We start from the raw sequence: 24,391 nt of genomic DNA on the forward strand, positions 1-24,391 counted from the left end.
AACTCCATCTTTGTAGAATAAAGACATGTTCACCAATGTCTACAGTAGAAATGGTGTGTGTATGTCAATCTGTGCAGAAATGGTACAGCAGTCATGTGACATCTGTTCAGGCAGTAACATGTTTAAGCTATGGTGGACTGACACAAGTACAGAAATATTCTTTTTTTTTTGTCCATGCGTGTATCAGCAGCAAAGTGACAGGTAAATGGAAGCATGTAGACTCACACACAAGTGAAGATGCATAACTAAAAGAAATGAGACTGTATAGTAAAGGCAAATTTACAACATTTAAAATTGACTGTACAGTTGAAGAAATTCAAAGAAATATGCAACTGAGTAAGATAATTTTAAAAAAGTGGATAAAAATCAATATATGGATGCAAATCAATAGAGTGCTGGTCTTATTACAGAATATACATAAAGTCTGATCTGAAAGTATTTACACCCCATAAATACAGATTTGAATATCGTTTTCATTGTTGAAACTCAACACAACTCAAAATACACACACAAAATAATGCACAATGGCAAAGACAAACATATTTTAGATATTTTTTATACATTTGTAAAAGGAAAAACGGTAAAAGTATACCCTTTTTTTAAGTACTTAAAATTGAGGTCAGGTGCATCTTAATTCCACTAATCCTTAAGATCCTCCTGCAGAGTTCACCTGAGGTAAATTGAGCTGACTGAGCATGAGTTAGAAATAAATCCTCTTGTTGCTTTAATTTTGCAGAAACATCTGTAATAGATTGTTAGAACAAATATACAAGAGTCTCAGGTCTGATAAAGGCAAAGTAGATCTTTTTTAGGCTTATATTCCAAGCTTTATGTATTGAGAAAAAGCAGCCACTGCTCAGGACCTGACTAACACCATCACTATAAAGTATGGTGGTGGCAGCATGATGCTGTGGGTATGAACCTCTCCTCCGGGCAACTTGTCATTAAAGTGGCAAAGGACAAATACAGAGACATTTCTCAAGAAAACATATATGACAGCTTGTAAAGAAAATAGTAGAAAATTTTCCAAAACCGTGTAGGGCTTGTAGAGACATACAAGCCAAATGATTTACAGAACAGCTACAGTGCTAAGACGTGATGCAAGAAAGTAGTCTCTCTTTAAACAATGTTCACATTCAGCCACCACTTAGTTGCAGTTTATATTTTACGGTGAGCAAATCATCAGACGTAAGCTTGCTAAATAGTGTGCAATCTTTCCCCACAGGAGACATTAGAAAAGCATCTAGTGTCTTTGAAAAAACAAAGGGATGCTGTGAAACACAGACTGAAGAAACTGGCAGCCCGTCAGTCAGAAATCACTGTGAGTTTTACTATGGTTTCTGAAAAAGGCTCTATATGTGTAGAGAGTTTAACAATTTCTCTACGAATGACCCACCAGCAGAATTTTATTTGATTTCAATGTCTACTGTACCTAGAAAAAGTCTGCAGCGATAAGAGAGAATGTAGCGATGAAATATAAGGAGATCCAGATGGTTCTGGAGGAGGACCTGCGGCTCACCTTGTCCCACCTTGAGATGGAGGAGAGGGCTGCCGTCTCTGCCTTGGATGGACTGATGGAGAGAAACTGTGCTCTGATCCAGGAAATAGAGCAGGACTTGGCCAGACTTTCTTTAGTTTTGGAGCACAGTGACACAGAGCCTGATTCTATGGTAAAAACAACAACAACAACAAAAAAAAAAAAAACATATGAGAGTTTAAATGTAAAGAGCAAAAACCTACAGCTGACCTAGATTTTCCACTATTCCTCAGTCGTTCGTTTTACATGCTGAACTGGACGACACAGAGACAGCAGATAGGTATGGATAATTACAACTCCTGTTTTGTGATTCTTCACAAAGTGTTCCTCTTCAGAGAATTATAAGAGGATTTTATGTGACGACCAACACAAAGTAGTGCACAACTGAGAAATGCAAGGATGATAACTTATGGTTTTAAAAATCTGAAAAGTGTGGTGTACATTTTTTTTCCACCCCTCAGAGTCTAATATTTTGTGGAACCATATATAACACTTAAAGTTGTAGTTGTTGCACATCTTGAAATTGTTTTGCCAATTTAGATCATTCTCAGTCAGATAAGAGGAGGAGCAATCTGACAAGAAGGAAATAAAACTCTGCAGCATGATGGTACCACCACCATGTTTTACAGAGGGGATTGTCTGTTCAGGGTTATGAACGTTTTTAACCACATAGAAATTTGCAAGTAGGACAAAAAGTTTAATTTCAGCCTTGTCTGGTCAGACCTCATGGCTTTCTTAATGCCACTCTTTGGTAGAAGATTTGTAGATCACACCACTTGATTCCTGTCAACAGATTCTCCCAGCTGAGTGGTGGATCATTGCAGTTAACATGGGTCTCTTGCCTCCTTCTCTGTTTAATTTTCCTTTCTTACAATTACTTTTTGTGTAATCATTTATTGTAATGATCATCGTGACGATTAATCAGATATAAAAAAAAACCCGCACACATTCTACTGATTTTTTTGCTTAAGTTATGAATTACCTTGTGTTGATCTACCATAAAATCCCAATAAAATAAACTGAAGTTTGAACTTGTGGCATGATTAGAAAATGTCTGCTAAAAAAAAAACTTCAGCAGGAATTTTCAAGGCATTATGCTAATATGTAATACTTCCTTTATGGTTTTCATTCGTCAGAGTGTTGGATGTCCTCAACCAATCAGATCCCAGCAGTGTGAGCCTCGATGAAGCTAAAGCTAACCAGATCCTCAGCCTCACCAACAGCATGCTGCTCCTTGTGTGCTCGCAGACCCCATTAATGAAGAAGCTCCTGAAAAGCTGTCAGTTCCCACATCACCTTCCTTCTTTACACCGCTATCTCTTTAGGAAACATTTTATGCTGAATTTTCCCCATTTGTGTCCAGATTCCAGTGAGGTGCACCTGGACCCAGAGACGGCCCACCCAAAGTTGGTCATCTCCCCTAAATGTGACAGCGTCTCCTACACAGACGCCTGGCAGAAACTCCCTGACCAACCGGGACGGTTCGACACTACCCTCAATGTCATCAGTCTGCAGGGCTTCAGCTTTGGCCGCCATTACTGGGAAATCGATGTGACTGGGAAGACATACTGGGAGCTTGGTGTTACCTATCCCTCCATTCCTCGCAAAGGTATATCTGAGGAGTGCTGGCTGGGTCGGGGTGCCGTGTCCTGGTGTGTGGAGTTCTTCGATGGGGAATACACGGCCTGGCATGGAGGGGTGCCTCACCAGCTGCCTTTTACAAAACATTTCTGTCGAATTGGTGTTTTGTGCAGCTTCCCTGGCGGGCTGGTGACATTTCTAGAGGCGGACAAAATGACGCCACTGTTCTCATTCTGTGCTGGAACCTTCTCTGAGTGCCTCCACCTGGCCCTGTGTCCTGGTCACAACCACAGGGGCGCCAATTCAAGTGCTATTGTAATCTGTAATGCATCGTCTCCTACGAGTGACCTGTAGCTGAATAAGAATGCACACTAAGAACATGACTTACAAAAATGCAGGGCTGGCACAAGATTTTTTAGGGACCCTGAGCAGAATAGGATTTGGGGTCCCATTTCCATTTTAGCCCACCAATCACAACAGCACCAATCATGTGTCCTGTTCAAACGTAACTTATTTGATGTTTTGCGTTTGGTTTCATTGCTACCTTGTAAGACAATTAAATGGATAATAAATTTCTTGTTTTTGATTTGACTTTTTTATTTTTATCACATTCATTCAAATAAAATGAGCAAAGAATGAAATTAAGTTTAATTTGGCTCAAAGACAGTTTTACAATTAGGAATTGCATTAAAGGAGACTTGAATGTTATGCTTACAGAACAAATATAAGTATCTCCGCCAATGACCAATGTTCATTTTTATTGATCAACATTCAGCATCTTCTTACAATGAAGTAATTTGGCAGCATATGGACAAATACTGTCTTTATTTAATTGTTAAAACAATATTTAAGCATGTGACTGCTTTTAAAGATTATTTTTATGTTTAAAGGGCCACAAAAAAAAAGAAAAAAAAAGGGCTGGGTTTGGCCTCCAGGCCTCGAGTTTGACACAGGAAGTAAATAAAATATTTTTTAAAATTTAATTTATTTGATAGCTGCAAAACTGTAAAAAAATATATCCTTGTTAAAATCCTAGACGGATTCTTGATCATAAGCCTCTAATTTAGAGGTCATGCTCCAGCATTAAATTGGATTTAAGTCCAGATTTTGGCTGAGCCTCTCCAAATCCTTCTTTTCTTTTTAGCCTGTCTGAGGTGAACCTGCTGCTGTGCTTCGGATCCTTACCCTGTTGTGCAACCCAAGTGTGCTTGAGCCTAAGGTCGTGAACTGTGACCAGACATTTTCCCTCATGACGCTCTGTTAGGGAACACAGTTCGTGGGTAGATTGATTGCAGCAATTCATTGAGGTCCATAAGTTCAATTGTCTTTTTCTGAAATACTGTGGAAAGTTTTACACCAATACGACTCACACCGTCCAAAAGGTTCTAAGTTTTTAATGACTTTGAAACGGGCTTGTTCCATACAGGTCAAGATAAGGGCTTTCACTTTAGTTGGAGTGCCAAAGTCTTAGAAATGACTTTGTAATCTTTTCCAGACAGACAGATGTCAATTACTTTGTTTCTCATCTGTCATTGAATTTCTTTAGATGAGTCCATGATACTGTGTTTTTTAAGATCTTTAGTCTACTTCATGTTGTCATACAGGTTGCATTTATGTGATTTCTTGATTCTACTGATGAGATAATCACCATGGTGACTGTGGGAAATTAAACTGAACCAAAACTGTTAGTTCACAAAGGGGAGCAGTCAGGTTTCGACAGACGTTTGGTTTTAGTAGCTTTTTTCTCTTTAGGAATGAAAACATAATTTGAAAACTACATTATGTATTTAATTAGGGTATCATTGTCTGATTTTTATATTTGTGTGATAATCTTAAATGTTTAGTTACTTTTTTATTTCTTCTTTTATTTTTATTTTATTTTTATACAAAACTGATCAAACAAATACAGATAATTTATGTCATCAAGTTTACTACATTACATATTACATGAATTTTAGTCTTTCCCCTAATTTATTAAAGCAAATGAACTTTTCAATAATATTCTGATTTATTCAGACGTCCCTGCAGAAATATGCATGTCCTGAAATGGCATCGCTGTATAAATACTCCACTTGTTGATGTGCTCAGTGTATGTGATTCAAAGTCTACACGCAAACAAACAGTGAGGTTTTAGCAAACATGCTCTCTGAGCATTTGTGTTGCAAGTGCAGGGCTCACTCTTACAATATGATGCTTTTTAATGTAAAAAGTCTGCAAACATGTCACAAATAACACTAAAAAAATCATGCAATATTCATAATAGCTGTAAAAACATCTTTATGCCATTGTAGGGTCTCTTATTGTAGAGTTTAAATCAATAAAACTGACTCAGCATCATGGATGAGTGCCAGATTAAACTAAAGTTTCAAAGGTTAGTGTCCTTGTGTAAAAATGTAGGAAAAAGTGCGAGTTCTCTGCAGAGCTGCACAGTCTCATTTGGACCTCCTGGACGTCGTCTGGTGCTCCGTCATCATGAAACTGAAGCTGCTCCTCATTTTCCTCTTCTTAGCTGTGCTCCTTATCCCCACTGAAGTAAGTACTTACAACATATATTATCTTAAAACAATGTAGTAAATGCAGCACTCTTAATTACAACTGTATTTTTTATTATTATTATTTTTCAATTATTATTGTGTTTGGTGGAATTATTTATTAAATGCTTTAACAAATTTCTAACTGTCATTTTTCGTAAATCAGTCAAAACCCAAACACAAAGACAAACACAAAGACAAACACAAAGACAAACCAAGAGGACACGGGCGGGAGAAAAAGAAGCAAACATTTGAAGATATAATTGAAGGTTGGAACTCCATTTTGTCATAAAATACTGATCCTATAATAAAAGAAAAAATCAACAAAAGAAATTATGTATTCCAAATCTGAAATAAAAATATTTTAGATATCATCTTCAAGGAGTCATCTGATGACGATGACGAAGATCACTCTTTTTTGGACTGGCTTCGTGACCTTCAGGATCTAGATGGTATAATGATTAGACCTACTCTTTAAAAAGTTGTGTATTTCTTTGCCTGATTAAAACCTCCTTCCATTTAATTTGCCAGGCGAGTGTATGCCCAATCCCTGTCTTAACAACGGTGTATGTAAGCAAAAAGGCAGGAGAGGGTACAAATGTGACTGTCCCAGGCCTTTCAGGGGAAGGAGATGCGAGAAAGGTTGGATGAAGCTGTCATCTTCTTCCTATTGAAGTTCCTGTCAGTGTCCAACTAAGACTGTAAAATCATCAGCTACTGTTTGTGCTTATGGTTGTCAGGCCCGAAAGTGTGCAGAAGAGGTGTTTGTGGTCGGGGTGAGTGTGTGCTGACTTCAACCGCTCCTTTCTACGAGTGCAAATGCAAATACCCGTTCCAGCCTCCAGACTGCAAACGATGTAAGGAACAAACAGCAAAACTACATCTTCAGCTAGTTACATTCCTAAGACGTTTATTGTGTGTATTTGATTCTTCTTTTGTGCAAAGATTCTGTGTGTGAGCCCAACCCGTGCAGAAATGGTGGCCAGTGTGTCCAGGAAGGGAATGACTTTGACTGTCAGTGTCCCGGAGGGTTCAGTGGACGCTTCTGTCATGTTGGTAAATACTGCACTTATACTTTGACACATTTTATTGCATTATTGCTGCAGTTTCAAAATGTCTTCTTAAATAAAACCCATCACTCTGGTGTCCCTAAATAAAATCTAATATAGCCAACTGCCTTCAGAAGTCACATAATTGGTAAATGGACTAGACCTGTGGAGTCAAAACTACCAAGTCATGTCTGCCCACCTAAACTGATGAGAAAGGCATGGAAAACTTTAGTTAGTGCTAATATTAGCACTAGAAGAGAAGGAAAAAAAAGTACATTCCTTAGTTTTGGCTAATCTTTTGAAAGTACAAAGTCTTGTTGGAAGACTAATAAGTCTTGATGGAAGAGAGGTAAAGAAAAATAAAGTCAAGTCATGAAAGTTTGCTATTCACCACAAAGTATGAATAGGACACCCCCAACGTAGAGGAAAAGGGATTTTTTCTTTTATACTGCCCATTACCCTGAACACAACACCCATACGGTGAAGCAGGGTGGTAGCAACATCATGCTGTGGGGATGTTTTTCTCGAGCAGGTCAGAAGTTGACGTTAAGGTAGATGGAGTTAAAAACAGGACAGTCCTGGAAGAAAACCTGTTGAATGTAGCTAAAGACTTGAGACTGTTCTTCCAGCAGAACAATGACCCAAAACATATGATCAGACCTGATACAAGTTAAGAATCTGTGTGAAAACCAATGTTCACAAACCCTCTTCATGCAACCGCACTTCAGTATCTTGCTAAGTAAAACAGATCAAAAAATACTTGCAGTCTAAGCTTAATATGTTTCTATAAGTTATTGACTCATGAGGGGCTCACAGCAAGTGCACACTGTTTTTCGTTTCTTTGTTTGTTTATGGTCTGTCAAATAAAACTTTGGAAAAAGGAAAAACAGAGGGAACAAAGGAAAAAGAAAAGGGATGGAAAACGTGACACATTCACACTATGTGAGTTTTCTACTTATTAAAATACTGGGCTTGTTTTTAGGTCCAAATGACTGCTATGTGGATGATGGCGAGTCTTACCGTGGGAATGTGAGCGAGACAGATGATGGCTTTGACTGCCTCTACTGGAACTCCCACTTCATCTTGGAAAACGCAGCTGATCCCTTCAACTCGTTTGAGAATGATGACGGCCTTGGCCCTCATAACTTCTGCAGGTCGGAGCAAAAACAGGACTGAACTGTATTACAACTACTACAGTCAATATTATGGATTTATGGTACATTACTTAGCTTTTTTTAATGTTGCAGAAACCCAGATGGAGAACCAAGGCCCTGGTGTTTTTTCAGAAGAGGACTAAGATTGTTTTGGGACTACTGCGATGTGAATAAATGTCCTAAACCAACAGGTCCACCACAAAGCTCCTAGTAGGTTTCTGACTCTGATGATCAGATCAACAAACGATAAGCTATTTGTTTGCATTTTCAGGCAGACCCGAACCTCCTACTGGTGGCCCCCAGACCCCTACTAATGGCCCCCAGACCCCTACTAGTGGCCCCCAGGCCCCTACTAGTGGCCCCCAGACCCCTACTAGTGGTCCCAAGCCTCCTACAGTTCAGCCGCCACCGACTACCACTGAAGCAGCAAAGACCACCAAGGAACCGATAGGCCCCCCCGTTGTGCCATCTCCATCTCCTGCACCGAAACAGTTCGAAACTTGCGGAGTGGCTCAACCAAAAAAGACCTTAACTCGAATCTTTGGGGGTCTGAAAGTCAGTCCCGGAGCAATACCCTGGCAGGTTTCTCTGCAACAGAAACCAAAGAACTCCAACATGAAATACAGCCACGTCTGTGGAGGAGTTCTGATCAAGAGCTGCTGGGTTCTGACAGCTGGACACTGCATGTAAGAAAACAACCCTCCAAATCTGAAGAATTTAGATTGTGACTTTCATTCAGCTCTTTTGTTTACTGGGTGTTTTGTTTTTCACAGTGAACAAAACAAGGACATGCAGGTGGTGATGGGTACCCTGTCACTGGACATACATGATCCTTCAACTCAAGTCATTCAAGTTGAGAATGCAATTGTCCACGAGAACTACAGGGAGACTTCTGAAGCTGTTTACAATGACATAGGTAAAACTGCACTGTATTTCTTCCATAAAAAGCCATTTTTATCCTCCAATTGTGTTTAGACTTGTCACACTCAAACTCTTAGGTTTTATGTCTCCAAAATGATATTTGTCCTTTGAATGAATCAAAATAAACCCTGACAGTGATTTTTGCTGACCAGTAAGACTCATATTCATTTTCTAAACTGATCTGAGACTTTTCTGGTCTTACATTTTCAGGTACCTTGTGAAAACATTCCAATTTTCGTGTGACATTAATCTGATTTGTATTTTCGAAGCTTTGTTAAGGCTCCGGGGGACAAATGGAGTTTGCGCAAATGAGACCCAGTTTGTGAAGACAGCTTGTCTGCCCAGTGGCCAAATCTCTGATGGGACTGAATGCACCATTTCTGGATGGGGGGCCACAGAGGACTGTATGTGTGCAACCTTTCCTCATAATTTGGTTCACTCTGTTTACTACAACTTACATTTTGTTCTGTTTTGTCCTAATTGTTCAAAATCACATCTGCAGCGAATTATGGATCAAATCACCTGCTAGAGGCTAATGTTCTGCTGATCAGCCAGACAAAGTGCTCTGAGCCCACTATTTACGGGAACGTCCTAAATAATGGCATGTTCTGCGCCGGCTACTTGCAAGGAGGCGTTGATTCCTGCCAGGTTAGTCAGCTTTATGCTTTAGTTTTAAATTTAGTTTGAACGTTTAGGTGTGTCTGTGTACTTCGCATCCACCTGCCACTTTTGTTCTCTATTCTACTCTAATTTTCCATTCATCTGTTGTTTCAGGGGGATTCTGGAGGACCACTGACGTGCAAGCAGAATAACACCAGTGTTGTTTATGGTGTGGTGAGCTGGGGAGATCAGTGTGGAAAGAAAAACAAACCAGGAGTCTATTCAAGAGTCTCTAACTTCCTTGACTGGATCAATTCAAAGACTCGAGGACCTGCTTAAACAACCCAAGGATATTAGTTATGAACATACCAGCGTGTTTGGCTGAGAATTGAGATGTGATTGAAGTTTTTTTTTGTGTTGTTTCATAATTGCCCTGCACCTGATTGAACTCTGATGAAGCCTCCCCCAAAAAAAATTGAGAAAAAATATTTTCTCAATATATTTTGTAATTTTCTCACAGGCGAATGTGAAAAATAATTTGAAAAAAACCTCAATAAAAGTGTGCTCCACTGTGTTCCTTCAGGGATACAATGTCTAACTTTTGTTTCTGTTTCATGTCTTGTCATTTTAGCAAATTTAAGGTAAAATTAACTGATGCACCAATTAATCTGTGATTGACAAGTCAAATAAATTTTTTTTAACTTGTTTAAATTGTTTAAATGCATCAACCAATAGAACAAGCCCACTAAAAAGAGCTTGTAAAGGGAATATACTTTAGTGCACAAATGGAGAAGATCTTTGAATTCCTTTAAATTTATGTTGTATTTGAAACTACAAAGGCTGTCAAAGAATATGCATAAGCATAATATTTTCTATCATTTGTATGTTGCCGTCCTTGGAGAACTTTTAGGGGTGGGGGATATTTTAGCACATTTATTCTCCAGTTTAAATATAATTTAACCTGTTTAAGTTGATCAGAATAGCTATGAACTTTTGTTTAGTTAGACTTCCTGTCTCCTTAGGATGTAAATGCAATCAGGCTCCTTTACTTTAGCCAAGCTTGAAATGGGAGAGACAAGATATATTCCAGTAAGAGTGGTGCGTGTTGCTGTAAGAATTAAGGTCTACGTTACCATATTTTCCGGACTATAAGCCGCACCGGACTATAAGCCGCACCCCCAGTTTTTTTTGTTTTAAAAACCAGTAAACATACACGTATAAACCGCACCAGACTATAAACCGCAGATATCCTGCCACTTCAGGTTTTCCACAACGGCAGCACGCAGCAGAGGGGGGTTGACACCCAAAATTTGAGTCATAACAGGTCAATTGAATATCACATTTATTATGGTTGAAAAAGAAAAAGTTGCCAAGTTTAGATTTAACTGAACTGATTATGAGGGTGTATGAGTTTGAAGAGAAAAATCTCCTTACTGTCTGCTACCTCAAATTCTCATAATTATCCCAGTATTATTAAAAAAACAAAACAAAAAAAAAAAAATCTTCTTTTTCTCCTCAATGCTATTTAACTGATCAACAACATTCTCAAATTTCAAATCCCTATTAAAATCTAATTTCGTTTTAATGGGCGCTTTTTTCTTTTATTTACAATTTTGACTTCCAATGATTCACTTCCTGTTAAAGAGCCCCCTGATGGTTGAAGAAAAATCCACATATAAGTCGCACTGGACTATAAGCCGCATGGTTCGAAGCATAGGAAAAAAGTAGTGGTTTATAGTCCGGAAAATACTGTAGTTTGAATTAATTATGAATTAATGTTACAGCAACCCACTGTACATCTGAAAGATGAGTAAAATGCATAAGAATAAATAAATAAATTTTCTTCATTTTAATTTCTGCATCAATTTTATAAAATTTTGAAACAAAGGAATAAAATAAATTCTCACACAAAGGAATTTCTCCTTTTGGATTTTGGCACTCTTATTGATCGCTATAAAATTAAAGCAACTAATGCATTTTAAAAATGCAATTCTTACATCAACAGATAAGAATAATTGATTATTAATTAACTGACTTTCTAATTTTCTCAGGTAAAATAGGGTGTAATCTACTCTTCAAAATGGAAAAGACAAGAAAACATGCTATGCAAATTAGGAAGATTTCTGTCAGTCTTTGGCTACAAAAAAAATTGTGATTTCGTAATTCTCATACAGTAAAAAAATGAATGCCGTTCCAATTTGAATTAATTAAAATCAATTTATCCAACTTACTACATTTATGTGAAGTTAATTTGACAACTTAATAATTTAATGTGGAAAAACTTATTTCAATGACTTGTCACTAATTGAAGCAATTTATTTAAGTTGGGTCACCTATTCTCTTTTTCAGGGCAATAACTGAAAAGTTTTGCACAACTGGAACTGAGATGAACAAGATAGAATGAGGACATGTTTACTTTGTCACAATGCACTCTGGGTAAGTTAAGAAAAAAATCTTCAAAGTTCACTGCTAGAGAACAGAGAAAGAACTTTTGCACTGAAAGAAAGATGGGTTTATTTTAAGGCTTTTTACACATCTTTAAAAATCTTCATGCTGATCTGGGCAGCTGGATCTAAATGCATTCATCTCTGAACTGGGCTGAAATGCTTTTTCTAACCTATAAACTTGACAACAGCCTGTGTAATCTGACTAATTGTTCATCAATTTTGCTCAAGAGAAAACAAGATGTTATACAAATAATTGCTAACATCAGTGTTTGTGGAAACTCAATGCAGCAAAGTTCACAGTTGATGTTATTTGATCTCTCTTGCTGCACTGTTTGCTGTAGAGGCAAAAAAAGCCACGGACTTCTGACACTGAAGGCTGTTGTCTGCTGTGGGCTGATGAACCAAGTGGGCTATTACAAAATGAACAGGCCAGAAGTTTACACATGATTCATGTACTTTTTGCAATGCACAACAACATGATAAGCACATAAGAGGTGGAAACCTTCAATAGTGGAATAGATGTTACAAAAGTGTTTTGCAACACTATTCCTACGTATAATATTGATATATAAAGTTTATGAAATGATGGATGGACCCTAAATACTGGACTATCCTGAATGAAAACCTGTTAGCAGCTGCAATAGACTTCAGACTGACTCGTAAGTTCACCATGCTGCAGGACAGCAACCCTAAATATGCAGCAGAGCTATAGTACAGAACATCTATGTGTTTACCATGGCCTTGTTAAAGTTCAGACATAAATATAATTGAGACTTTCAAGAGTTGACACTTGGGGGTAGTGCGTGACCCATGTATGGAGACCTCAGTCCTCAACAGTTCGAGTCCAGGCCCAATGACCTTTGGCGTATGTCTTCCTTCTGCTGACTGAGTTTGAACTAGTCTGCAAATAAGACCTGGTAAAGATTTAAACCTGTAGATGTGACATATTTGAACCTGTAGCTGTTTCGAATGGTGACACAACAAAACAATGATGCAAACTTTTTTGAAAACCATCTGTAATTTGCCTTCCATTTCACAATTATGCCTTACTCTATGTTGGTCCATCATATACAATCTGAATAAAATACACAAATGTTTTTTGGGGTTATAATGTGACAAAATGTAGAAATGTCCAGCGGTGTGAATACATTGTCAAGGCAAAGTAAAATACAACTTTTGATGTTGAACCTTTAAAGAAAATATTCCACAGTAAGTTCTCCATGTGTATTTACTTTATTAAATGTTGCACAACTATAGAATTAAAGTCGGAATATATTGATAATATATAAACACTGAAGGAAAATATTGTCTATCATCTACCTCCTAATACTTAAATAGATTGAGCGATTATTGTTTAAACCATGCAAATATCTGTCATTGTACAGATTTGCAAGTAATTACTTGACTTGACATTTTCACCACATTATTCAAATGAAATAAACAGAAAATATAATTCATTTTTCATCCTCTTCCCAATTCCAGGGATCCTTAATCCAGAACAAAGTGAGCGGCTGCCTGTTGACTCCATTCATATCGATGCATGGGTTGAACATGGGGTAAAGAGGCTCTGTGCACTGCACACAGAAAGCGTGAAGCAGAGTCATTGCATCCGCATCGTAGAATGACAGCTCCCCCTTCTGGATATTAGCCAGTATGCCCAGCTTTCTGACTCTCTTTGCTACCGGCAGTTGCTTTTCTTGTGTGTCGTGGCAAGCCAGGTACTGTCCATCTCCATGGTAGATGCACCAGGATGTGCTGTTCACACCCAGGCTGGAGGAACTCTGAGCCGGACTGGTTTTATTAGTGACCAAACCTGCGGTGACACCAATCATCCAGAAGGGTTTGTCCTGGACAATCACCTCCCAGTAATGCTGGCCATTTGTGAAGCTCTCCTGAGTGAGAACACTGTACTGGGAGTCATAAGGCTGAGGGTTTGGTCTGTCCCCAACAGGATGACGTCTCCAGTAAACTTGTTTTTTATCCGGAGATATTTCCAGTTTCGGATGGGCTGTTTTTGGATCTAAAGCCGGTGAACTTAGGTCTGCAATAATAATAATAGAAAAAAGTGACAGTCAGCACCACATTTATGCAGATGATGATCAGTTGCTTATGAAATCCTGAATTAATCACTAACATGACCACATTCGTGGAAAGTGTTGCGACAGAGCTAGTGAGAGATCATCAACGAGCCTCTCAATGGTTTTCAGCTTTTCATGGTCGCAAAGATCCCTGTTTACGGCCTGCAGTGGAGGAAAATCCAATGGATCGCTGTGAAGAAAAAAAAAAACTAAATATATCAAAGAAAATTAGTAACAACACAAAAGAAAGGCTAAATACACCAAAACATAATGTGTAAAAATATACTCACCAAAGATTCTGTGATCTGATTTGCTGTTAAAAATGAACAGGCCATCAGTTTTAGCTCGACTTCAAGACAACATTAAGAAATGTTACTTTTGGGGATGGAAAACAAAGCAAGTACATGCAGAACTGAAAATTCACACACAAGAAAAACAAATGTGAATTCATGACTAATCAATAGTCCATATGCTGAAAATCCACAATTTCTGTCAGAAATGTACATTCTTTATCAAGAAAGGAAGAATTTGGTTGAATCAATTGGATTTCTGGCACAGATGCTACTTCAAATCATCAATTCTCAAATTTAACCAACTTTATTTGTTCTTAATGTCTCTTTAGGATCATTGTCCAATCAAAACTCTCACATGTGCCCATGTTTGAACTATCTAGCCATCAAATTAACGTGAAGTTGAGGAATTTGAAGGCAGTGCTTTAAAATGATCCCTCACTATGCTGTTGCCACCATCATGCTTGCCAATGCTTACAGTGTTCTTATTTGGAAAGAACTGATTTGACTCCTTCAAACACAGTTTATGTCATTGTGGCCAAGTTACTCCATCTTTGTTTACCCTGAAGTTTTTCCCTGCTAGACATTTGGCTTGTCCATGTAAATAGAGGCAAACTGTACACGCTCGAAGGAGGTGGCATTAGATTATGGGCTGTAACTGCAGATCCAGCGGTATCTGATTCATAGCAGATTTAATCCATTGTGATTTAATAATCATTGTAACATACTTAAATATTTATTTACTCACCTGAAGGAACTGCAGGTCATTTGTTTCCTGGAGGAGAGCTTTATTGGAGGCTCTTAATCTGTCTATCTCTTTAATCTGAGTTTCCATGATGCCCCTCTGGGCCTCCAGCCAGTCCGTCATGTACGCCTCCTCTGCATCTATAATCTGCATCATTAGACGCTCATCTGCGTCTAAAACCACACGGATTCTGCTGTACTTGTCTGAGATTTTCTCTCTGAAATCCGCAGCAGATTTCTGGAAGATAATTAAAATGTCATAAATGCAAGGCTGCCTGCAAGAGAAAAAAGGAGTGTATTATAAGCTCATAATGGCTGTACCACAGTTTGTGTGTAAAGTGACTCCAAGTCCTTTATGGCATGCTCTGCTTCACCTCTCCTCTTCAGTAATTCGTTCATATTAGCCACCAACATACTCTGAAGACAGACATGAAACTGAATCATGCATGAATTAGCATAACCACATTCAGGATGTTTTACTTTTCATTGGGCATAGACAAAATGTGAACTTAATTTTTCTGCTCTCATGCACAATTTAAAAACATTTTCATATGTGCTCTTAGGTGGATGACATGCACTTAGACCTATATATATATGTATATGTATATGTGTGTGTGTGTGTGTGTGTGTGTGTGTGTGTGTGTGTAGGTGTGTGTGTGTGTGTGTGTGTGTGTGTGCGCAAAACAAATTAATACTAATTTGACTTATACTAAGTCAAAGTATTCAAATCAAGCCTTGGTTCTATCTGCATGTAAACTCCCAAACTGGGATTTGAACCCAGGATCTCATTGCTTCACAACACGGCTGACTGCACCACCATGCAAACCTTGCTGCAGTTTAGCAATATAAAATAAACCCTATCTGTACCATGTATGTTTGCTGTCAAAAAAATTATTTTTTGACAACAAAACTTGAGTAACTGACACTAACTAAGTTACTACTGTGGAACTATTTTCTAAAACAATACAGTTAGAAAATGGTCAAACGTTGAGATTTGATATTTTCACATCACTGAATTGTTTTAAATATTGCATTTATGTTAATCTTTAGTTTTTAATTGACACCATCATTTATTTTACCTAAAGGGCGTCATACTCCAGGACTAGCAAATTATTGTAAAGTTGCGCTGATTGGACAGTAGGTGGCATTCTATGGACTAACCCGCTACAGTCTAATCGCCTCATATGCACTCATACCATTAGTTTCCACTCACCAATCAGAAAATACATTTTAAATAGATGTAGTGAACAACAATTACAGGAGTCATTATTTAGTTTGTGGCAGAACAGAATATGTCAGAAAAACAAAATAAAAATGTTACCCTAAAGTCTGCACTGGCGTCATGAAGTTGAGATGCCTTGTGGTGCTTGTGGACTCCAACCAGGACACACAAACAGCACACAGGGATTTTCTCCTCCATGCAGAAGAGCTTGAGCTCATCCCGGTGCTCCCTGCACTTCAGCGACAGCGGATCCTTGGTCACGTCCACCAGCGTGTGCTCCCTCAGGGCAGACCTCTGCTGGTGCAGCTGGGCGTGGGCCTGGCACAGCGAGGCGTCACAGGTCAAGCAGGTCCGGATGGCCACACACGGCTTCTCTATGCAATGGTCACAGTGGATAATTGGAGAGGATTCTGCTGCAGAATCGGTCTCAGCTTGCTGGTTTGTGATGAAATCCTTGACTTTTTCCTGAAGGCTTGTGTTTATGTCCAGAGTGAGATCAGGTGGGAGGATTATCTGACACTCTGGACAGAAGAAAGGACCCTCAGTGGACTCATCTGTTTCCCAAACGGCTCGGATACAGGTGAGGCAGAAGTCATGTCCACATTGGAGGGTCACGGGTTCTGTGAAAAAATCTTGGCAGACGGGACACTTCAAAGGTTCGCCAACAGTCCCCATGGTGCTGCTTTCACCTGTTATGGCAGACTTCTGCAGCCAGAGCTCCTGACCTTCCAGCTCATCAATGTTTCACATGTTTACAAGCCTCTAAAGAGCCTCATGGTGTCAGGTTACTAAAGATGGGGGGATATCAGTATATCAGTAGCTGTTGTAAACCACCCAGTCCCAGAAGAGATACATTTGCTTTCCAGAACGCAGAACCAATAAAATACTGTGGGAAAAATTGCATTTAAATTAGTCTTTAACGTACTTAAAAGTTTAACTTTAGTCTTTTTTTTTTAAATTTGGCTCACAATTAAGCACATCCCTGTTATTAACAGTTATTAACTGTTATTAATATTAACATCCCTGTTAATATTTGGTTTAATGTTTGCCACCATGTTCCACTTTTTGACCACATTACTTTAGTGTAATTCTGGATGAATATTTGAGCACTGTTCTTAACAGAATTTGCAAAGTTTATTCAATTCATATGTTTCCCCAGCTTTTAGGGATGCCATAGCATCATGCTGCCACCATCATGCATAACAGGCACCCAAGGCCAAGTATTTGAAACCTGGACACAGCTGAGTGTGTCCATATTTCTGGCACACTCAGATAAAAAGAAAATGGATGGAATGTCAAAGTACAACCACTTAAGTTTGTCGTTGGTAATATTACTGTTGTACGTTTTGTAGATTGGCTCAAGTCTGTCCCTTTTTAATATTAAGGAGGGAAAAAAAATCTAACCCTACATGGTGAGGCACCCAGACGCACTATATTCTTTAGCAAAGCTGCCAGGAAAGCATAAAATGAAAATATACACTTAAATAGATAAACATAAAGCGATTTTTATGAATGAAATATAACATTTGTCTCTATCAGTACCATCATGTACTCTGTGTAATTTGATGGAGGGAACACTTTACTGGTGTTCTATAAACTCTGGACCTTTTCGTCGCTACAGACTTTACAGAATAGTTGTTACTATTTCTATATAGTAGCTTTATTAACAGAAGCCGTCCAGAACGTATTTTTCTGCGTAGTTACAACGTACGTTGCTTTAGTTTATAGGATTTCCTGCGTAGACGCTGGTCGCGCGTAGATACGTAGTCACTCTTCGTGAATCCCTTCTGTCCGCTTCTCTTCTCAAACAACGTGGGCTGTGGATGTGGCAGCAGTCAGACCGACTGACTGACTGACTACGTGTCTCCTCTTTGCAGACCACTGTTGTGTTGGCTGGCTTTCTAACTCTTCGCACTGTCAGGTAACAGCTTATTTTGTTCAATAAAAAAAACTTTCTGCCACTGCTAAATGTCTCGAAACTGCAGCTAACTGTAGCTAAAGCTAGCTAACATTAGCTCGCTGCAGGTTCGTGTTGACATCAGTTGTATTTGCTAAGCAGGCGTTGTATTCTTATTTATCGAGTTTTGAAGCATAATTAATTAATATATAATATGGTTTACTTGTATAAAGCACTTTTTTGTGGATTTCAGTGATCTGAAAACATCTTATCTGGGTCAGTGTGTCGGGTTATGACAACAAACAATGATAACATTCCGAACATGAAAGCAAACTTCCCAGAAAGTACAACTGAATAATGCTTATTGGTTTCCTCCGCCACATAGTATTTATTTTAACGTATTTAAATGTTCTATTTCTGTTGTAGATTGACTCCCATGCAGCCCATTTTTGAATAAAACTGCAGCTTATCTCAGTTGAGGTTATTCCAATGTTGCAGTAACGTGACATTGATTCGTTTGGTCATCTCTACAGGTCTTCAGGTGTTTGTGTCATGTTTGCCAGGCTGGCTCTGTGCTCTCGCCTGCCATCCAGGATCCGGCAGTCCAATGTCTGTCCAGTCTCCATCAGAGGATTCTCGCAGGCTAAATGTAAGCTACCACCCAGGTCCTCGTCTGGATATTATAGTTCCAGGCTTTATTCCTGATGCTTATTTCAATCTATCTATCCATTCATTTCATTTATTCATGCATCAGTCTGTACATCTGCCCTAAACCTAATTAAAAAAAAAAAAAAAAAAATCTAAGTTTTCAGCAACCCCGATTTGCATATAAGAGCATCAACTAAATAGAGACCTATTTTCCCTGACTTGCGATTCTCAAAATTTTATGTTTTCATGTAAAGACACCCCTCACATTTTTAAAATGTGTCTCTTCTTTCTTGCAGTTTTGCTCCCACGTTCCCATGGGAAATCGTTTGCCCACCGGAGTGAGCTGAAGCAGGCCAAGCGCATCGTGGTGAAACTGGGCAGCGCCGTGGTTACACGAGGCGATGAGTGCGGCCTTGCGCTGGGACGTCTGGCCTCCATAGTGGAGCAGGTGATGCTGCGGACACTGTCAAACGTTTTGTTGGAGAGTCGCTTTTCAAATGGAAACCTAGAAAGTTGTGTTTTGTGTGTACCATAAGGTGGCCATGTTGCAGAATCAAGGCCGGGAGATGATGATTGTTACGAGTGGTGCTGTGGCGTTTGGGAAGCAGCGGCTCAGACATGAGATACTGTTGTCTCAGAGCGTCAGACAAGCCTTGCACTCTGGACAGAACCAACTCAAAGACATTGTAACTAATTGTTTAGCACCACAAATTAAATTCCACTTATAAAATACGCTTATGTGCTTTAATTTGCTCTTCTAATCTGATTTCTCTGACTCAGTCCGTTCCAGTTTTAGAGGCCAGAGCATGTGCAGCTGCAGGACAAAGTGGTCTGATGGCTCTGTACGAAGCCATGTTCACCCAGTACAGCATCTGCACCGCACAAGTTTGTATTTGGCTTTTCTTTACCGATTACAACCAACAGCAGATAGGTTAAAAAGCTTCTTAAATGTGATTATTTCTGTCCTTTTCTTAGATTTTGGTAACCAATTTGGATTTCCACGATGAGCAGAAACGTCGCAATCTGAACAGCACGCTGCACGAGCTGCTGCGGATGAACATCGTGCCTATCATCAACACCAATGACGCCGTTGTGCCACCCCCTGTTCCCAATAGTGACCTACAGGGGGTAAATGTGGGTACTGTGTGTTGGGCATGCTGCTCATTTTTGTGCTGTCCATTTACTGACCACGAGTTTCTGTTTAATGTGTGACTAAGAGACATGTTAGGTGAATAAGTTTTTGTTTGTATTTTAGGTCATTAGTATTAAAGACAACGACAGCTTGGCTGCGCGGCTGGCTGTTGAGATGAAAGCTGATCTTCTCATTGCTCTGTCTGACGTTCAAGGTACAGTGAAGAAGGAAATGTTTGCTGTTGACAAAAAATGACATATAAGCGATTAATTAATTTCAGCATTCAGTCTGATCAGTGTGTCACATTTTGACTTGAAAATATTTGCCCCCTTTGCTTTGCTTTGCTTTTAAAAGTTCTCCAGATCTGTCAGGCTCCTTTGTCCACATACTTGTTCAGGTGAAACCACTATTTTTTTTCCTGTCAGATTTAGTACTGAACTTTGACTGGGCCAACCTAATATTTATTTTTCTGACAGCAATACGTTGTCAGTTTGGATGTATGCTTTAATTCACAGTGGTACTGAAAAATGAGTAATTTTCATCTTTTTAGCTCCAATCTGAATGTTTTGGTTTAACAATTTCCGATGTTTCGAATTGTACATAATTTCGTCCATTTAACTAATCCCCAAGTTTATCTTTGAAGAAAATTACTGTTTAAAAGTAGTTGGGTGTCTAAGACTGTTTGTAAATCAGGTAGGTTTTAATTTAAATTGATTAAATTGATCATAAAAGTCTTAAAACATCCTAAGTTTAACTCAAAGTCAAAGTTTTAATGTGTAAAATTGTGACCTGCAGGTTTGTATGACAGTCCTCCTGGAACCGACGATGCTAAGCTCATTGACATCTTCTACCCCGGGGACCAGCAGTCAATCACTTATGGCACCAAGTCCAGAGTCGGCATCGGTGGCATGGAGGCCAAGGTAAACACTACAGACGATCTGTTATCTCTGATTATAAATAAGGAAGATCTTAACTTTAAAAATGACAAAGTTCTGACTAAATATTTGCTGTGGATCAGGTGAAAGCAGCCCTCTGGGCACTTCAAGGAGGGACCTCTGTTGTCATCGCCAACGGCACGGATCCTAAAGTCACAGGCCACGTCATCACAGACATTGTCGAAGGGAAAAAGATTGGCACCTTTTTCTCCGAAGTAAAACCTGCAGGTATTTATCGAAACCACATGGATAAGGTACTTGATCCTTATTTTTGGATGTGCATTTAATGTTGACCTGTATATGTATTGACCACAATCAGGACCGACTGTGGAGCAGCAGACGGAGATGGCACGGCACGCTGGACGGGCACTTGCATCTTTACTCCCTGAACAGGTATGTAGGTGAAAAATATCACCCCAAATGAGGAGCTATTAGGAAATGATGTGCGTTTTTATTTTATTTATTTTTTAAATCATGCATCGCGATGTTTGTGTTTTCAGAGAGGAGAAATCATCTGCTGTCTTGCTGAGCTGCTTACGGAAAAGAAGGATGAGATTCTTAGTGCCAACAGGAAAGACATGGAGTTAGCAACTTCAACAGGTAGACCTCATTGCTGCTGCTGATGTTGAAAAGAAAATGATTCCTTTCATTCAGAGCTGAACCAATCTTATTTTTCCTTGTCTTTAAAATCTGATCTCCCAGTATCAATTTTCATTTTTCAAAGGAATGTGAGACACAATTTAAAAAACAAAGTAGTTTTAAAATGACTGTTCTTCAAAATGTTCTACATTTGTGTATCAAAACACATGCCCCAACCTTTTTTTTCTGGTCATTAAGCTCCAAACAAATTGCACTGAAGTACACCCTGTTAGTTTATGTGCTTTATAAACCTAAAATAATGGGTGAATTGAGGCTTTACAGTATTAATCGGTGCATCTCGAACAGATTTTTAAAATAATCACTCTGCACTCAGGTCGTTTGTCGCAGCCTCTGATCAATCGCCTCAGTCTGTCTACTGCTAAGCTGAACAGCCTCGCCATCGGCCTGCGCCAGCTTGCCGTATCTTCTGGGAACAGTGTGGGTCGGGTGTTGAGGCGGACCCGGGTGGCTAACAACCTGGAGCTGGAGCAAATCACTGTTCCCATCGGGGTCCTGCTGGTCATCTTTGAGTCACGTCCTGACTGCCTCCCGCAGGTAGAACAGTCCCAGGACCAACAATTCTGCTATTCTTAAAATTTCGGATTAACAGAACCGATGCATCGTACTATAAAAACTCTTTGCAGGTGTCGGCCCTCGCGATTGCCAGCGGAAACGCTTTGCTTCTTAAAGGAGGCAAAGAAGCGTCAAACACCAACAAAATCCTGCATCAACTCACACAGGAAGCGCTTTCAATTCATGGAGTAGCTGATGCCATTCAGCTGGTAAGGCTTGTTTATTCAGTCACCTCCTTAATTTTCTACTTGCACTAAAATGTAAAATGTTATAAAGGTGAGCACGCGCGAGGAGGTAGAGGATCTGTGCAAGCTGGACAAAATGATCGACCTGATCATCCCAAGAGGTTCCTCTGAGCTGGTCCGAGACATTCAGAGGGCAGCCAAGGGCATTCCTGTGCTGGGCCACAGTGAGGGTGTCTGCCACGTTTACGTCGACAGTGAAGCCAGCATGGACAAAGCCATTGATGTTGGTATGTATTAACGGCACACAGCTGAAAAGTCTTCATTCTGGGATTTTGTTCAAGCTTCATATCTCTTAAACCTTTTCATGTCCTGTCAATTACAACAACAAACTACAGTGTGTGCTTTGCAATGTGTTTCATTGGGATTTTATGTAGAGGACCAACACAGAACAGTTAATTCTTGGGACTTGAGAGGAAATTCAGGCATGCGTTTGGTGTGGCATGCTTTTGTTTTCAGTACCTCTGAAACAATAATTTGCTGAATTTTGGGGTATATCGCTAACAGTTTTGTAAATTTAGAGACTTAAATCTTTGTTGTTCTTCGCAAAACAGTCAGAGCTAGTTCTGGACTTTGACTAGGCCATTCTAACACATGAATAATTTTGATCCAAGCATGTTATTGTAGCTCTGACTGTATGTTTACTTAAAATTCCAATAAGACACAAGTTTGTGATCGTGATGTGGTAAAAGATGAAAAAAGTTAGAATGTTTATTAAAATGGTGAACATTTTGTCGCTGACTGAACATGGAGTCTCTCTTTTGTTCTAGTCAAAGACTCCAAATGTGACTACCCTGCAGCCTGTAATGCCATGGAGACCCTCCTTATTCACAGAGATTTGCTGCGCACTCCTTTATTCGACCAGATCATTGATATGTTGAGGACAGAAGAAGTAAGAAACAAGCACTGACACCAAATCTGGCCTCCACTAGAAAGGTAGCTTTGTTCTTTGTTCCACTGATTATTGTTGTCTTTCAGGTAAAGATTCACGCGGGTCCTCGCTTTGCATCGTACTTAACCTTTAGCCCGTCTGAGGTGAAGTCTCTCCGTACAGAGTACGGGGACCTGGAGTGCTGCATCGAGGTGGTAGACAGCATGCAGGACGCTGTGGACCACATTCACAAATATGGCAGCTCCCACACTGATGTCATTGTCACAGAGAACGAGGAAACAGCCGAGCAGTTCCTGCAGCAGGTCGACAGCGCCTGCGTGTTCTGGAACTCCAGCTCTCGCTTTGCCGACGGATACCGCTTTGGCCTGGGTGAGCAAAACATTAGGCATGCCTTTATATACCTCCTTATTAATAAACAAAGCCTTCAAGTGAAAAATAATTGATTTTTCCACGTTTCTTTTAAAACATTTTTTATTTAATCACTGCAGGAGCTGAGGTTGGCATTAGCACAGCAAGGATACACGCCAGGGGCCCAGTGGGTTTGGAGGGACTCCTTACGACCAAATGGGTCCTTCGAGGAGAGGGGCACACTGTTGCAGACTTCTCTGAGCAAGGCAGTATGAAATATCTCCACGAAAGCATCCCGGTCCCACAGGGACATATTAATTAGGAGATCTCCCAGCTGGAGCCAAACCAACAGATGTCTGGAAAGAGTTTATTAGAGTCTTGTGTCAAACGGTATAATTTCAACTTCCTAGCTGCTCCCTCATCACCTGTGTGAGTTTATTATATCAGTGCAGACTTGCAGATGCCATCGGGTTGATTTTTGTAGATTTCCAATTTCCTAATTGTGTGAACCAGTGCTGAAACCTGTGAATCTGAATTTTTCAGTGCATCAACAAAACATACATCTTGCTAAAGCAACAACAAAAAAGCTGTGCATAATGCAGACATGAAGTAAAGCTCATTTTCCCTTCTATAAAGTCATTTTTGTAACAAGATTTTAAAAAAATGGATCATTGGCTCAGCTGTGATTTTCTAATTTATTTTTTTACATTTAAAGTCTCCCTTTGTTTTGTAAATCACTGCAAGTACTGTTTGTGCAAGATATTGGTTCTGATTTTTTTTTTTGCTGTCCTCTTTGCAGAGATAATTTAATAAATATGGTGTACAGTTCTTAAATCATGAGTTTGTACTTTGTACTTATCAGACTATATATAATTGCAAGTACTGTACATTGTTCAATTTATGTGATAAATCAGAACAAAGAAGCGCAAAA

General features: G+C 39.3%; 4 protein-coding genes across 4 annotated transcripts; 3 read left to right on the forward strand and 1 right to left on the reverse strand.

Annotated features, from left to right (window-relative positions):
• The first annotated feature begins 1,098 nt into the window (after nucleotides 1–1,098).
• Nucleotides 1,099–3,691, forward strand: LOC106907287 (putative E3 ubiquitin-protein ligase TRIML1). The gene is made up of 6 exons (XM_088013463.1): nucleotides 1,099–1,108; nucleotides 1,206–1,321; nucleotides 1,437–1,670; nucleotides 1,771–1,817; nucleotides 2,674–2,816; nucleotides 2,901–3,691. The coding sequence occupies exons 1-6, from the start codon at nucleotides 1,099–1,101 to the stop codon at nucleotides 3,470–3,472; spliced, it is 1,122 nt and encodes a 373-aa protein (XP_087869589.1). The 3' UTR covers nucleotides 3,473–3,691.
• Nucleotides 3,692–5,483: 1,792 nt separating this feature from the next.
• On the forward strand, nucleotides 5,484–9,971 carry LOC106907281 (factor VII-activating protease). The gene is made up of 13 exons (XM_014972880.2): nucleotides 5,484–5,650; nucleotides 5,816–5,918; nucleotides 6,018–6,101; nucleotides 6,181–6,291; nucleotides 6,390–6,506; nucleotides 6,595–6,705; nucleotides 7,681–7,852; nucleotides 7,946–8,043; nucleotides 8,124–8,538; nucleotides 8,626–8,768; nucleotides 9,043–9,177; nucleotides 9,276–9,421; nucleotides 9,548–9,971. The coding sequence occupies exons 1-13, from the start codon at nucleotides 5,591–5,593 to the stop codon at nucleotides 9,710–9,712; spliced, it is 1,860 nt and encodes a 619-aa protein (XP_014828366.2). The 5' UTR covers nucleotides 5,484–5,590; the 3' UTR covers nucleotides 9,713–9,971.
• A 3,303-nt stretch (nucleotides 9,972–13,274) lies between these two features.
• On the reverse strand, nucleotides 13,275–16,829 carry LOC106907283 (E3 ubiquitin/ISG15 ligase TRIM25). Its single transcript, XM_088013464.1, has 3 exons — nucleotides 16,254–16,829; nucleotides 14,937–15,170; nucleotides 13,275–13,712 (listed from the first exon to the last, which is right to left on the reverse strand). Exons 1-3 carry the CDS (start codon nucleotides 16,827–16,829, stop codon nucleotides 13,275–13,277), a joined length of 1,248 nt encoding a protein of 415 aa, XP_087869590.1.
• Nucleotides 16,830–17,924: 1,095 nt separating this feature from the next.
• On the forward strand, nucleotides 17,925–24,294 carry LOC106907288 (delta-1-pyrroline-5-carboxylate synthase-like). Its single transcript, XM_014972899.2, has 17 exons — nucleotides 17,925–18,075; nucleotides 18,585–18,700; nucleotides 18,996–19,147; nucleotides 19,236–19,385; nucleotides 19,480–19,584; nucleotides 19,675–19,833; nucleotides 19,955–20,045; nucleotides 20,627–20,751; nucleotides 20,850–20,994; nucleotides 21,086–21,159; nucleotides 21,267–21,366; nucleotides 21,740–21,960; nucleotides 22,050–22,187; nucleotides 22,255–22,450; nucleotides 22,991–23,112; nucleotides 23,199–23,481; nucleotides 23,601–24,294. Exons 2-17 carry the CDS (start codon nucleotides 18,604–18,606, stop codon nucleotides 23,780–23,782), a joined length of 2,340 nt encoding a protein of 779 aa, XP_014828385.1. The 5' UTR covers nucleotides 17,925–18,075; nucleotides 18,585–18,603; the 3' UTR covers nucleotides 23,783–24,294.
• The last annotated feature ends 97 nt before the right edge of the window (nucleotides 24,295–24,391 follow it).

The sequence above is a fragment of the Poecilia mexicana genome, unplaced genomic scaffold (assembly GCF_051168715.1).
Source record: "Poecilia mexicana isolate PSO_F unplaced genomic scaffold, ASM5116871v1 scaffold_15, whole genome shotgun sequence".
Lineage (NCBI taxonomy): Eukaryota > Metazoa > Chordata > Actinopteri > Cyprinodontiformes > Poeciliidae > Poecilia > Poecilia mexicana.